This window comes from Gopherus flavomarginatus, chromosome 1, assembly GCF_025201925.1.
Source record: "Gopherus flavomarginatus isolate rGopFla2 chromosome 1, rGopFla2.mat.asm, whole genome shotgun sequence".
Taxonomy (NCBI): domain Eukaryota; kingdom Metazoa; phylum Chordata; order Testudines; family Testudinidae; genus Gopherus; species Gopherus flavomarginatus.
Window position 1 is genome coordinate 189,358,160 of NC_066617.1, and position 12,034 is coordinate 189,370,193.

Consider the following 12,034-nt stretch of genomic DNA (forward strand, 5'->3'; position numbering starts at 1 on the left):
TGTTGCAGCACGGAGAGGAGAGGAGTCTCAGGCTGCCTGTGGCCCAGGGACGCGTGCCGGTTTTGGATGCACGTATTCCGGGAATATGACACACAACATAATCTGTAACTCCCGGAGCCTCCAGCACAATCCTGGCGGGTCGTTGCCCACCCTGGGCCCAGGCTGCAGCGCTGCTTGGGGACCGCGCACCGCAGCGGGGCGGGGCGGGGAGCTCCCTACCCAGCGTCAGAGTCCGCAGCTGAGCGCCACGGCGGGTCGGGGTCTGTCCCCGCCCGTCACCGCCAGCGGGGGCCGCGCGCCACGCTCTGCACCCAGCTACCGCGCGCAACCCCGGGGGCGGTGCCGCCACCTGCGAGGTGACGTCAGACGTCAATGCGCTGGGCGGGGCCGGAAGCCATTGTGCGTGCGACTGGCGGGCGGGATGGTTGTCCTAGAGGAGGGGCGGGGGGGAGAGGGTGGTTCCCGTTGTCTCCCCGCCCCTCCATCAGCAGGCGGGGCTGGACAGAGCGAAACTCCGCGCCTTGGGGCGATGCCTGCACAAGGGTTGCTAGGAAGCCGAGCCCGAAAACGCAACGTTCTGGGTACTGCAGCGCGCGGAACTCGTCTCCTAGCAACCCCCGTAAAGCGTCCACACCTGCCTGTCGCGCTGCTGAGGCGGGTGGCCGGTGCTTTACGGGCGGTCGTGCGTGTTCACTCCCTCTTCCCCCCGCCCCGTGCCGGCGCTGATGGAGCGCTGGCGCTGACTGACTGACGCCCTGCTGGGCCGCCATGTCCGCGCCGGGGCGGGCGGGGGAGCCGGACCGGACCCTGTTTGTAGGGAACCTGGAGAGCCGCGTGCGGGAGGAGATTCTCTACGAGCTCTTCCTGCAGGTGCCGGCCGGGGGCGTGGCCTGGCAATGGGCGGGCAAGTGGGGGCGGGGCTTGGGAAGGGGGTGGGGTCAAAGAGGTGGAATGAGGGGGGACTTGGTAGGAGCCTGGAAGGTGGGGGCGTGGCCCAGGGGTGGAGGTCTCTGCAATGTGGGGGCGGGGCCTGGTGGTAGCGAGGCCGGTGGAATGTGGAGGCCTGGCCCAGGGGCGGGGCCTATCCGGGGAGGGGGAAGGGGCTCTGGTGGAATGGAAGGGCCCCTGGCTGGGGCAGGTTGGGGTGTGTCTGTAATGGGGCTTGGAGGGGGCTACAGTCAGTACCAGAGCTGTTTTTGTGTTGTCTGGTGTTGCAGGGCTCCCACCTGCTCCCCCCGTACAGAGTCCGTGCCTTCCTGTTCTAGGCCCCAAACTGGGGCTGAGGGTGCTGCCTCCCTTAGCTCCTTGCCCCGTGTCTATGAGGAGGGTGGCCACGCTGTTCCGTTGTCTATTCTGGTATTCTTATCCTTCAACATTCAAAAATTGTAAATCTGGCCCCCAAATCATGGGACTTCAATAAACTTTTTGGTTTTTTTAGTTTGCTTTCTGAGTTTTGAATCATTTGAGTCATGTTTTCCAGCATTTCTCTGTACCAGAAAAGGTTAGAAAGGCACAAAACCACAAAAGATTACGAGAAAGCTAAGATTATCGTGTAATCATCTGACTTCAGAAACAGAGGCATTAAGAAGAACTACTATTGCAAGACACATTGAATTTGTAAGAGTTGGTGACAATAGTCCTTTGGTTGCTTCTGGATCCTTGGGCACACTTAGGCTACCCTGGTTTGTGGGAACTAATACAGAGAGGAGAGGCATGTGATCCATTCACAGTGAAAAGTATGTTGTCTAAATTTTCTCTCTAAAATGTTTTTGGTGCTTGTGTATGGAAATGCACTAAATCTCTGCCAGTTACCTTTTAAAAGTTGAGGTAGGGATCAGTTTCTGTGCTATCTGTGTGTGTGAGCGAACGCACATGTGTGTGCACGTGTATAGTGTTCACATCAGAAATTCACTGGCATCAGGGTTCCCCTCACTGACAATAAACAGGCCAATTATAGAAGAAAGCATCATGGCCTAGACTTTTTCTTACTATAGGAGGTTCGACCCTTTGTTATTGTCTCTGCTACTTCATAATCCTTGAATTAGGTTTTTCCAGAGATGGAGGTGAAAAAAAGCATCCATCTCATCTCTCCTTGGCAGCCATTCTGTTGTTGCTCCCTGTGTTTGAACCATGTTGTACAACTCATGATCCCTAGTGAGACAGTCCATCATGCTCTCCCAGTGGGATAAAAATAGGATGGCACTCCCAACATGAAGTCCTTCACCCAGAAATTAATCTTGTGTATGACCTACCCTGGTCATCTGATCCTGGCTAACAATGTATACCTATTTAGCCATACACCTCCTCAAGAGTCCAAGCAGGTCTTTTCTTCTTCCTTATTCTCCTTCTCTCTTCCCCCATACATGCTCCTTTACTTTTATTTTTATTGTGGCTGGATGTGTTCCACTGCCGTGCCGTCCTCCCCTGTCTCATAGAGACTGTAGAATTCAGTGTGGTAGCACCTCGTCGTCCAAAAACACTCCTAAAGCTTTAGTTCCCAAACCTGTTTTCCTGTATCATAGTATTTTCTCTTACCACATTACATAGAAAAAAAAGTTACACAATTTATTCTCTTTTCATTTTTATAACTATTCATGTATGTAACTTTGCTCAGCACAACATTATTTTTTATTTATAAACAGGAAGATCTACATATAAAAGATTGATCATCAGAGCACATGGTTTGTTACTACTAGTTCTTGAAGAAGCAGATAATCTGCATTAGGCAAATCTTGAGCAGCAGACTGGATACTTGTAGGAAACTTGCAGATTAGGAAAAAAAAATTACTTTGAGATTCAAACAGCTCTGGAAAAAATAAAGCAGAGTTGAAAAAGCTGGTGGCTGAGTTGCCATTACTTTGAAATGTGCCTTCCTTTAAAAAACAAATACTTCAAGATGTTTGATGATGCAAGATCACTTTTCTGAAGACTCCCTGCACAGGATAGCCTGGGCTGAATCTTCTGCCTATCTCAATCATCATTTTGCAGCAATAGAATTAGAAAAAAAATGGTACATTATTTTTGTTCCTTCATATTTACCTTCATCATTCGTATTCTCCATTTTTTTCTGAAAAAAATCATTTCTAAACTTTTTATTTTCAGAAGAAGTGTGTGCAGTCATCTTATTTAATCTAGTCTCAATTTATAGATAACTGGCAACAGTGCATTGCAATCAGATTACATTAATCAAGATTTCCTAATGTCCTTAATAAGGATTCTTAATGTCTTCTGTGTGATAATATGGAGTGGATAACATGACTGTCAGCTCAGCACCAAGGATCAGTTTCCTAGACAGACAAATTCTGATTTTGCTTTTTGCTAATGATCATCTAAAATGCTGAGTATTACATTAAGTAGAAATACAGAAAAGCTAGGATTGATTTCATTTTTCTTTGTGCTCTAGTGTTCTCCATTTAGCCTGTGCATATACTTGAAAATATAAGCCTCTGGCAGTCTGTGCAGGAAGAGCAGGTTTACAATTGCTGAAAAGCCAGGCACACAGAATGCTACCTGGCCTCAAGTAGTACATGATTTTTGAGGGCTTTTTGGCTCTTACCTGAAACTTCATTTCATCATCAGTACTTCCAACCAGCCACTCATTTAAGACCAAAAGTCCAGTAGCCGTATAATAGTAATTTGGACATCTAGTTAGTTGCTTCATGACCCCACCTAGTGAACTGAACAGCAATTTGACCAATCCAAGACAGCAATGGGGTGACATATGTGTCCCCCCTACAAATGAGCAAACTGTAGTATGACCACTCTTAAGCATTATTGGCCTGTGGTAGGAGGGCTCCTCTTGCCATTTCCTCTCTCTCTGCCAAATCGACATTTTAGAAGTGGAGGATATCTCAGGAGGAAATGCTGATTCACTGACTAAAATACTAGTTCATTCTTCTCTTTTGTACTGAAGGCTGATTGTCTTGGATGCTGTATTATGAAAACTACTACTTATTTGAAATTCAGGAATCAGCATTTCTTGAAGCATGATCACTTTGAACTTGGTTCTTCTAAAAAAATGCTTACCCAGTACTGAAATGGTTCAAGTGGTGCAGAGATGGGTCTCTCCTCTGTGGAGACATGTGGGCCTAATGCTTAATATAAGCTACCGTTTATCCCTAATGGTTGTCAGTGCCCCTTGTTTTTCTTTGTTACATTTTTGTGATGACAGGTGGGCAATGTTTGAGTGAAAACTGATTGATTTTTTTTTGTATTATTTCAATTACAGATATCAGTGGCACCACCTACCTAAGTTTGCTATTCCTACCACAGCTTTTTTTTAAGTAGCTGATCAAAACTGAATAATGTTACTTGTTACCTGAACTTATGCAAGCTGCAACATAGATGGAGACCTAGTTATATGTAGCTGGTATTACTCACGATTTGAATTGCACTAGCAGCAACCAAAGGTTCCTATCAGGATTGTGCTAGCTGGTGTTTAGACATAAGACAGTTTCTGCCACAAATAATGTATAATTTAAAGAGATAAAGAGAGAAACTGTGAGTGGGGTGATCAGGACCAATGATAACCACACATCAATTAGATGTTTTATTACCTTCAAACACATGCACAGCTGACCTTTACTTGCAAGAGCCCCAGGTCTGGAGCTATATGGATTCAGTCAGTAAAGAATGACGTGCATAGTCAAAATGATGTAGGGAATCTTAAATATCACATGCTTACATTTTTATAGGTCTGACCATTACTAAATATTCATGAATGAAATAAACATTCAAAACAAAATGAAAAGCTATTCTCTACTAAGGATTTATGAGAAAATAATTTAAGTTTCTTGCAGGCTGGACCATTAACCAATGTGACCATATGTAAGGACAAAGAAGGAAAGCCCAAGTCTTTTGGATTTGTCTGCTTTAAGCACACAGAATCAGTGCCTTATGCTATAGCTTTGCTGAATGGAATCCGTTTATATGGAAGACCAATTAAAGTACAGTATCGATTTGGTAGGTTTAGTAATTGTAAAACTATTTAATTAACAACTTTAGTTTTCCTTCAATGTGAAATTCTGGCTCTGCTCTGTCATTGTAGAAAGGATTTAGCAGTTGTGTGACATGCAAATTCTTGATTTACTGTAGTCTTTTTGAGAGGTGGGTCACAAGTGAGCAAAGCACGATCTGTTCTCTTAAGAAGAAATACTTTGTCTATATTCATATAGCAAGATCAAATATTTCTGTTTTTAATTTTAATAAGAAAGGAAGGCCAGGGGATTTAGAACGTAACTTGTAAGGTATCAGAGAGAATACAGTGAGGACAACAAGATGGCAAAAAATTCTGATCACACCAATGTAAATTTGGAGACAGTAGAGTCACTCTGAATTTACACCAGTGTAACTGAAAGTGGAACTTGGCTGAAAATGTTTATAGTAGAGTATTTTATCACATGTTTGCTTGCCAAGTTGTTTTACTTTTTTTAAAAAAATAGAAAATAATGTGGTTAAAAGGGTACTGTCAAACACAAAATTAAAATTTGAACCCAATTTAAGAAAATAAAACCCAAACTTTTGTAAACTTGTGACTAGTAGATTCCGCTAACATATATGAAAATAACTTCACTTCAAACAATTACAAAACAAATAAGAATTTTCCTGCAGTGTTTGCAATCCAAACATTGCAGTATTAACCTGGGCATCCTGTTGAAACTACAGCCTACACCGTTCCTTACCATTGGTTTGTTACAGTGATAAAGTTTGCTAATGTAGATGCAGTCTTTGCTAGCCATTTTTTCATACAGAATCTAAAATATAAAGGTATTGTACACAGTAAAATCATTTATTACTTAATTCTGTTAGATACAATTGCTGTGAATGGAAAGTCAGTCTGTCAAAAATGGTAGAAAATAAACTTGACATTCAAATGGTGAAATTTAATAATGGGAGAGAGAATGCACTAAAATACATAGGTGAGTGCTTTCAGAAATAGAAAATTATAATTTTCCTTTAATATCACAGTAAAATATAACCATTTATATATGTGATATACATTTATAATGTATTATTAATGATCTTTATATCTCAATAATGGCCTGCCAGACTAAACAACTACAAAAATATGCTGAAGTACTGTACTGGGTGTGACTTCTCCTTCCTACCCTCTTCCCATATTTTTTTCATCAGTGCATGGGTACTTGGATTGGTCCCAGTGAAGTTTAACATTGACTTCAGTGAGATCAGGATTTGGTCTCCATCTCCCCTGAGTCTCAGTCAGAGAACTATCCCAATGATGAGTTAAGAATGGCATTTCAGATTGTACTTTTTTTAAGATGAACACTTTCCAGCAGTTTATTTCCAAAATTAATCAGTCCATTAAAATTTGTCTCAGAGAATGTCCCCCATAAGCTATATGTCTTTCTAGAAAACTCAAAATCTGTCACTGAGTCATCTTCTGAGTGAGTCACCAAAAAGAAAAAACCAGCACAGTCCACTGTAAGAGCACAGTGTCCAGACTCTTTAGTACTACAGTTAAGCTATTCTGAAAGCTGTGGTGAAGTTTACTGTAAATTAAAAATATTTTTTTTAGTCCCAGAAAGAGCACAGGAAAGAGAAAATAAACAATTGGCAAAAAAGAAAGCGAAATACTAGTTAGAGAAATCTAATTTTCAAGCTACTAAGAGTATTTACAAAAAGCGAAGAGAAGAAAAAATGATTCTTAATTGTTGAAAGTCTGTCCCTTTAAGTTGAATCCTTAATATTATTTAAACATTGTGGGATTATGTAAATATACTATGATAATAATTTGTGTTGTGTACTAAGTATAAGCTATAGGATTTCTAGTCTGTTCTGTTGGCATAGGGTAGCATTTTCTGTTGGCATAGGGTAGCATGAGTGTTTTAGGAGCTTAAGTCCCATTGATTTTCAATGAGATTTAAGCTTCTAAGTGCCTACATCTCTTTTGAAAAGGGACTTAGGCTCCTGATTCTCTTAGCCACTTTTGAAAAACTTACCCATGAGTTAAGGAAATACCTTCTACAACAAAGTGGGCCAGTTCTGCTTTCAGTTACACCGCTGTTAAATCAGAAGTAACTCCACAGTAATAAGTGGGGCCACATGAACGTTCAGCAAATGTTTTCATGTGGTCACAATCAGGCTCTGGAATTTTATCTGCTGTAGAATGGTGTTTTACGTCTACAAGTGCTTTGCTATTAAAAAAAAACCAACCCAGCTTTGTGTCTCCCCCAACTGATTTAGGACAGTTTATTTTTAACAAGTTAAGGTAATAGTCTTCATGTAAAACAGAATAAATATGACCATTTTTATTTTATTTACAGGGAGTTCCCACTCACCAGAGTTAAACAGCCCTAGCCAAGGTTTTGAGAACTGGGTTGACATATATTCACCAACATATAGGTAATGGAGAACATTTGTGAAAATACTGCAAGGTGTTTAAGAGATATTACATTATTTTAATTTAAATTTAATTTAACACTTAATTGAAATCTGCCGAATGAGAAAATGCAATCAATGGGTGAGGAGAAAAAGGAATTGAAATAGCTTTCACCAAAAAAAAACCCATATGTATTTTTAAAGTACTGCAGGCCCAAGTCTATTTACATTGTGGTATGTGGAAACAGCATTAGGCCTTCACAGAAGTAAAGCAAGAGACACTTTAATATCAAGGATCCTTTTACAAGTATTTCAAGGAAACAAATGCCTAATATAGTAAATTTCACCCTGTAAAATGATGGTCATGGTATATTATTTTTGGCCCCACACGTACAGTTTATGTTGCTGTGCCTGAGTTTGATGGTACATGGAATTCTCAGTGTCTCTGATTATTTGCTAAACCCTGAATGGTTCTACATTAGAATCTCAAAGTTACAAATACCAGAGTTACGAACTGACCAGTCAACCACACACCTCATTTGGAACTGGAAATACACAATCAGGCAGTAGCAGAGACAAAAAAAAAAAAAAAAATACAGTACAGTACTGTACTGTGTTAAATGTAAACTACTAAAAAAAAGGGAAAGCGCCATTTTTCTTCTGCATAATAAAGTTTCAAAATTGTATTAAGTCAATGTTCAGTTGTAAACTTTTGAAAGAACCATAGTGTTTTGTTCTGAGCTATGAACATATCAAAATTACAAACAGCCTCCATTCCGAGGTGTTTGTTAACTCTCAGGTTCTACTGTATTATATTGGAGGTGGGGGTCTTTTGGTGTGAAACATCTTTTATTTTAAAAGTTGTAACCCATACTAGAGTCTGAGATCAGTGTGTACATACCACATATACAAACAGTTGTAGTGTATTTTGACTCCATCCCTGCTAGCTGGTCAAGCTGTTGGGGACCATGTTACCTCCGCCTAGTCACAGGTCAGCAAGCTTGTTTTTTAGACCAGTGTGGTTGGGCCTGAATCCTATTATTTTAAACATTTGGGTGATTAGAATGGATACTATGTAAATCCAAAATGACCAGACAGAATGAATTTTACATGCCTTGTTTCTGCCACAAGAAAGTATAAATGTTGTAAAATTATTTCAGAGCACTTTTTTTTCACAAAAAACCGTCTAGAACTACGTTTTAGAAAAAAACAGTCAGTGATAATGGACTAATTTTAAAACTCCAAGTTTGTATGCATGTACAAATGACATAAGAATACAAAAGCATAAATCATCATAATGACGCTTACCTCTGAACCCAGCCTTGATCTTCAACACGTTTGTTTAAAACTCTGGCAGAACTATTAAGGGAAATTAAGGTCTCAGGGCTTGATGCAATGTCATTTAGAGTCTGTGTAAGTTTTTCCATGGACTTCAGTTGACTTTGGGAACAGGCCTTCAGGAACAGGCCTTTGCTGAATCCTCTCTTCTAGTTCCTTTATTTGACACAATTTTGTCATGGAGCTTCAGCTCTTAAAATAGAAGTTTATTCAGCTTTTAACATATCATCCATCCAGTCGGCTGCATGTGATATCCCCAAATTTCAAATAATTGATTTTTTTAAAAAAGGGAATCTTTGACAAGAGTCATCTTCACATATTTATGCTTGTTTTCACAGGAATCAAGAGCCTTATGGCAGTCCTCCATTTCCCATTACTCCTTTTCCAATGAACAATAGTTTACCTCAGGAATATTCAGTCTTTCAAAAGATGGTAAGTTTGCATAAATGTTACAAATCTGGTTAATAGTTGTTCCTTCCATTAAAGCAAAATGACTTGTGTGAAATGAAAGACAACATAATTCATATATTAAAGAGTATATTATCTGAATTCCTAGTCAGCATGTCCAAATAACAGAGGTATGTCTGTATAGTAGTTACAAATTCTTAGCATACCAGGGAATCTAAAAATCAGATATGTTGTTTTCTGACATGGTGCTTGTGTAATACATTAATATGGAAGCCTGATCAGAATTTGAGTGCCTGGCTACCAGTCCAAAATTTTAATTCTATTCTGACATTGGCTCCCTCAAATTCTTCTGAAAAATAAGGTTGCTTATTTTGGTGCCTGGATATAGATTTTAGTGCTCAACTTTAGGCAGCAAACATTGTGGGCTGGATTCTGTGTTGCCCTGTGGTCCAGTTAGGCTGCCAATGTTAAAGACAGTAGATCTGCTAAACTAGGGAATACTTCTAGTGCTTCTCTAGATGAGACCGGAGGTAGGCTGAAAGTATTGGGGAGGGATAGCTCAGTGGTTTGAGCATTAGCCTGATAAACCCAGGGTTGTGAGTTCAGTCCTTGAGGGACCATTTAGGGATCTGGGGCAAAAATCTGTCTGAGGATTGATCCTGCTCTGAGCAGAGGGTTGGACTAGATGACCTCCTGAGGTCCCTTCCAACCTTGATATTTTATGATCCTATAGCTAGGAGAGCGTGGCTGAAACATCGCTGCAGTCCAGCTGCAACAACGACCCCAGGCATAAACTGGAGCTATGTTGGAGATGCCCTAACTTAGTCAAAGGCCAAAGTTAGAATTTGGGAAGGCACAAAGATGACATAAACCTACTTTTCTGCTCCAAGCCCTTTCCCCCAGCATATGTATGCACACACATACACATTTATAATTTGCATTGTCATCCCAGTTCCTGCTTATCTGGAGTAGAGAATCTGATGCATTGAGTCTAACATTTGCTTTAATTTTCCTGTCTGTAAAATGGAGATATTACAAAGGTATAGAATTACTTAATTTTTTTGTAGCTCTTTGAAGATGGAAAAGCGTTATATAAGGGTAATAACTTATAGTTGTAAAATGGTGCTAACATTTTCATTATAGATGCAGTGGTGCACGAAAAATTAAGATTTGTCTTGCTGGAACTTAGTCTAATATGTAGGACTATCAATTTATCGCAGTTAACTCAAGCGATTAACACAAAACAAATTAACTAGATTAAAAAATAGTCACGATTAACCATAGTTTTAATCATACTGTTAAACCATAGAATACCAATTTAAATTTATTATAAATATTTTTGGATATTTTTCTATATTTTCAAATATATTGATTTCAGTTACAACACAGAATAGAAAGGGTATGGTGCTCACTTTATTATTATTTTTTATTACAAAATTTGCACTGTAAGAAAGAAACAAAAGAAATTGTATTTTTCAGTTCACCTCATACAAGTACTATAGTGTACTCTCTTTATTATGAAAGTGCAACTTACAAATGTAGAATTTTTTTTACATAACTGCACTCAAAACCAAAATAAGGTAAAACAAGTACACTCAGTTCTGCTTGTTCAGCCAATCGCTAAGACAAACAAGTTTGTTTACATTTATGGGAGATAATGCTGCCTGCTTCTTATTTACAATGTCACCTAAAAGTGAGACCAGGCGTTCACATGGCATTGTTATAGCCCGTGTTGCAAGGTATTTATGTGCCAGATATGCTAAACATTAGTATGCCTCTTACTGTGATCCACAAGTTGAAGCATGGTCTATTTTAACCTTTTTTATAGTGCAAATATTTGTAATAAAAAATAATATAACGTGAACACTGTATACTTCATATTCTGTGTAGTAATTGAAATAAATATCTTTGAAAATGTAGAAAAATATCCAAAATATTTATAATAAATTTAAATGGGTATTCTGTTGTTTAACCGTGCAATTAAAACTGTGATTAATTGTAACTATTTTTTAATCTCTCAATTAATTGTGATTTTTTTAATTGTTTGACAGCCCTAATAACTGACTTTTTGCTTTTTCAGATGAGCCATTTTTTAACCCAGCAGTATGCTGTTTATAGTCCAATGGAACAGCAGCTTGCTTACTATCAGATGACTCCACCACCATCTTCAGTTTTTCCCATGCCACCCTATATGAATCCTGTTGAGGATTTTAAAGCTGGGCAAAGCTCTTTTGAGTGGATTCCTCCACAGCTGAGTGACTGTGAATCATACCTGGCTAATGAAAATGCTTGTAAAAGAAAAAGAGAGCAGCAAACTAGTGATAGTGACAGTAGCATGGAAAATGACAGAAAAAAACAAAGAGAATATGGCCAAAAATACCGTAAATGTAAAATCAAGAAAAAAAGGCACTAATACTGTGTGACTGAGTTCACAGGTTTTTTTAATTGCACTTTTATTTGTTCTTTTTATTTGAGAGTGAGCATCTCTCTCATTTTTGCACTTTACAAAAATGGATTCACGAGATTCATGACTATTATTTTTTAAATGTAGTATGTGTAAAGTATCCTGACACTGCAGTTAATCTTAACATATTTGGAGGAAGAAATCCTTCTAAAAAAGTATAGGAAAAGTATTGTAAAAGTTGAACTTTTCCTAATAAAGGACAAAAGTACTATTGTTTACCTTATTTTTTCCCTGAACTGTGTATGCTACACAACCTGCATTCAGGTTAGAATTAGTGAAGTAGGAAAAAGAATTCTGAGTACTGTTTGAGTCAGTGCATTATATGTATTGTAAAGCACAAAATTTCCATAACATCTTATTTATTATACACATAAGGAAAATACTGCACCCAGCACAAAACACTGTGTACAAAGTATAACTTCACCTATCTTGGTTAAGTGGAGAGAACATTACTTAAGATTAAACAGTTCTGTCTTGTGAGTCATA

The 12,034-nt window shown here is 39.2% G+C and overlaps 1 protein-coding gene across 3 annotated transcripts; it reads left to right on the forward strand.

The window, feature by feature from the left end:
* Nucleotides 1-445: 445 nt before the first annotated feature.
* Nucleotides 446-11,759, forward strand: RBM11 (RNA binding motif protein 11). Of its 3 annotated transcripts, XM_050961557.1 has the most exons (6): nucleotides 772-870; nucleotides 2,643-3,010; nucleotides 4,790-4,962; nucleotides 7,284-7,362; nucleotides 9,015-9,108; nucleotides 11,165-11,759. In XM_050961557.1, the coding sequence occupies exons 2-6, from the start codon at nucleotides 2,904-2,906 to the stop codon at nucleotides 11,495-11,497; spliced, it is 786 nt and encodes a 261-aa protein (XP_050817514.1). In that variant the 5' UTR covers nucleotides 772-870; nucleotides 2,643-2,903; the 3' UTR covers nucleotides 11,498-11,759. The 3 variants fall into 3 exon arrangements, with proteins under 3 accessions (XP_050817523.1, XP_050817514.1, XP_050817534.1); XM_050961566.1 differs by lacking the exon at nucleotides 2,643-3,010 and having other exon boundaries at nucleotides 446-870; nucleotides 4,800-4,962; XM_050961577.1 differs by lacking the exon at nucleotides 772-870 and having other exon boundaries at nucleotides 2,918-3,010; nucleotides 4,800-4,962.
* The last annotated feature ends 275 nt before the right edge of the window (nucleotides 11,760-12,034 follow it).

Excerpts from the sequence above, each read along its gene's own strand:
- RBM11 (XM_050961557.1), top strand. The coding sequence starts at position 2,904 with ATGATGCAAGATCACTTTTCTGAAGACTCCCTGCACAGGATAGCCTGG. Across the intron at positions 7,363-9,014 it reads ATATATTCACCAACATATAG|GAATCAAGAGCCTTATGGCA; the intron begins GTAATGGAGAAC and ends TTGTTTTCACAG. Across the intron at positions 9,109-11,164 it reads ATTCAGTCTTTCAAAAGATG|ATGAGCCATTTTTTAACCCA; the intron begins GTAAGTTTGCAT and ends TTGCTTTTTCAG.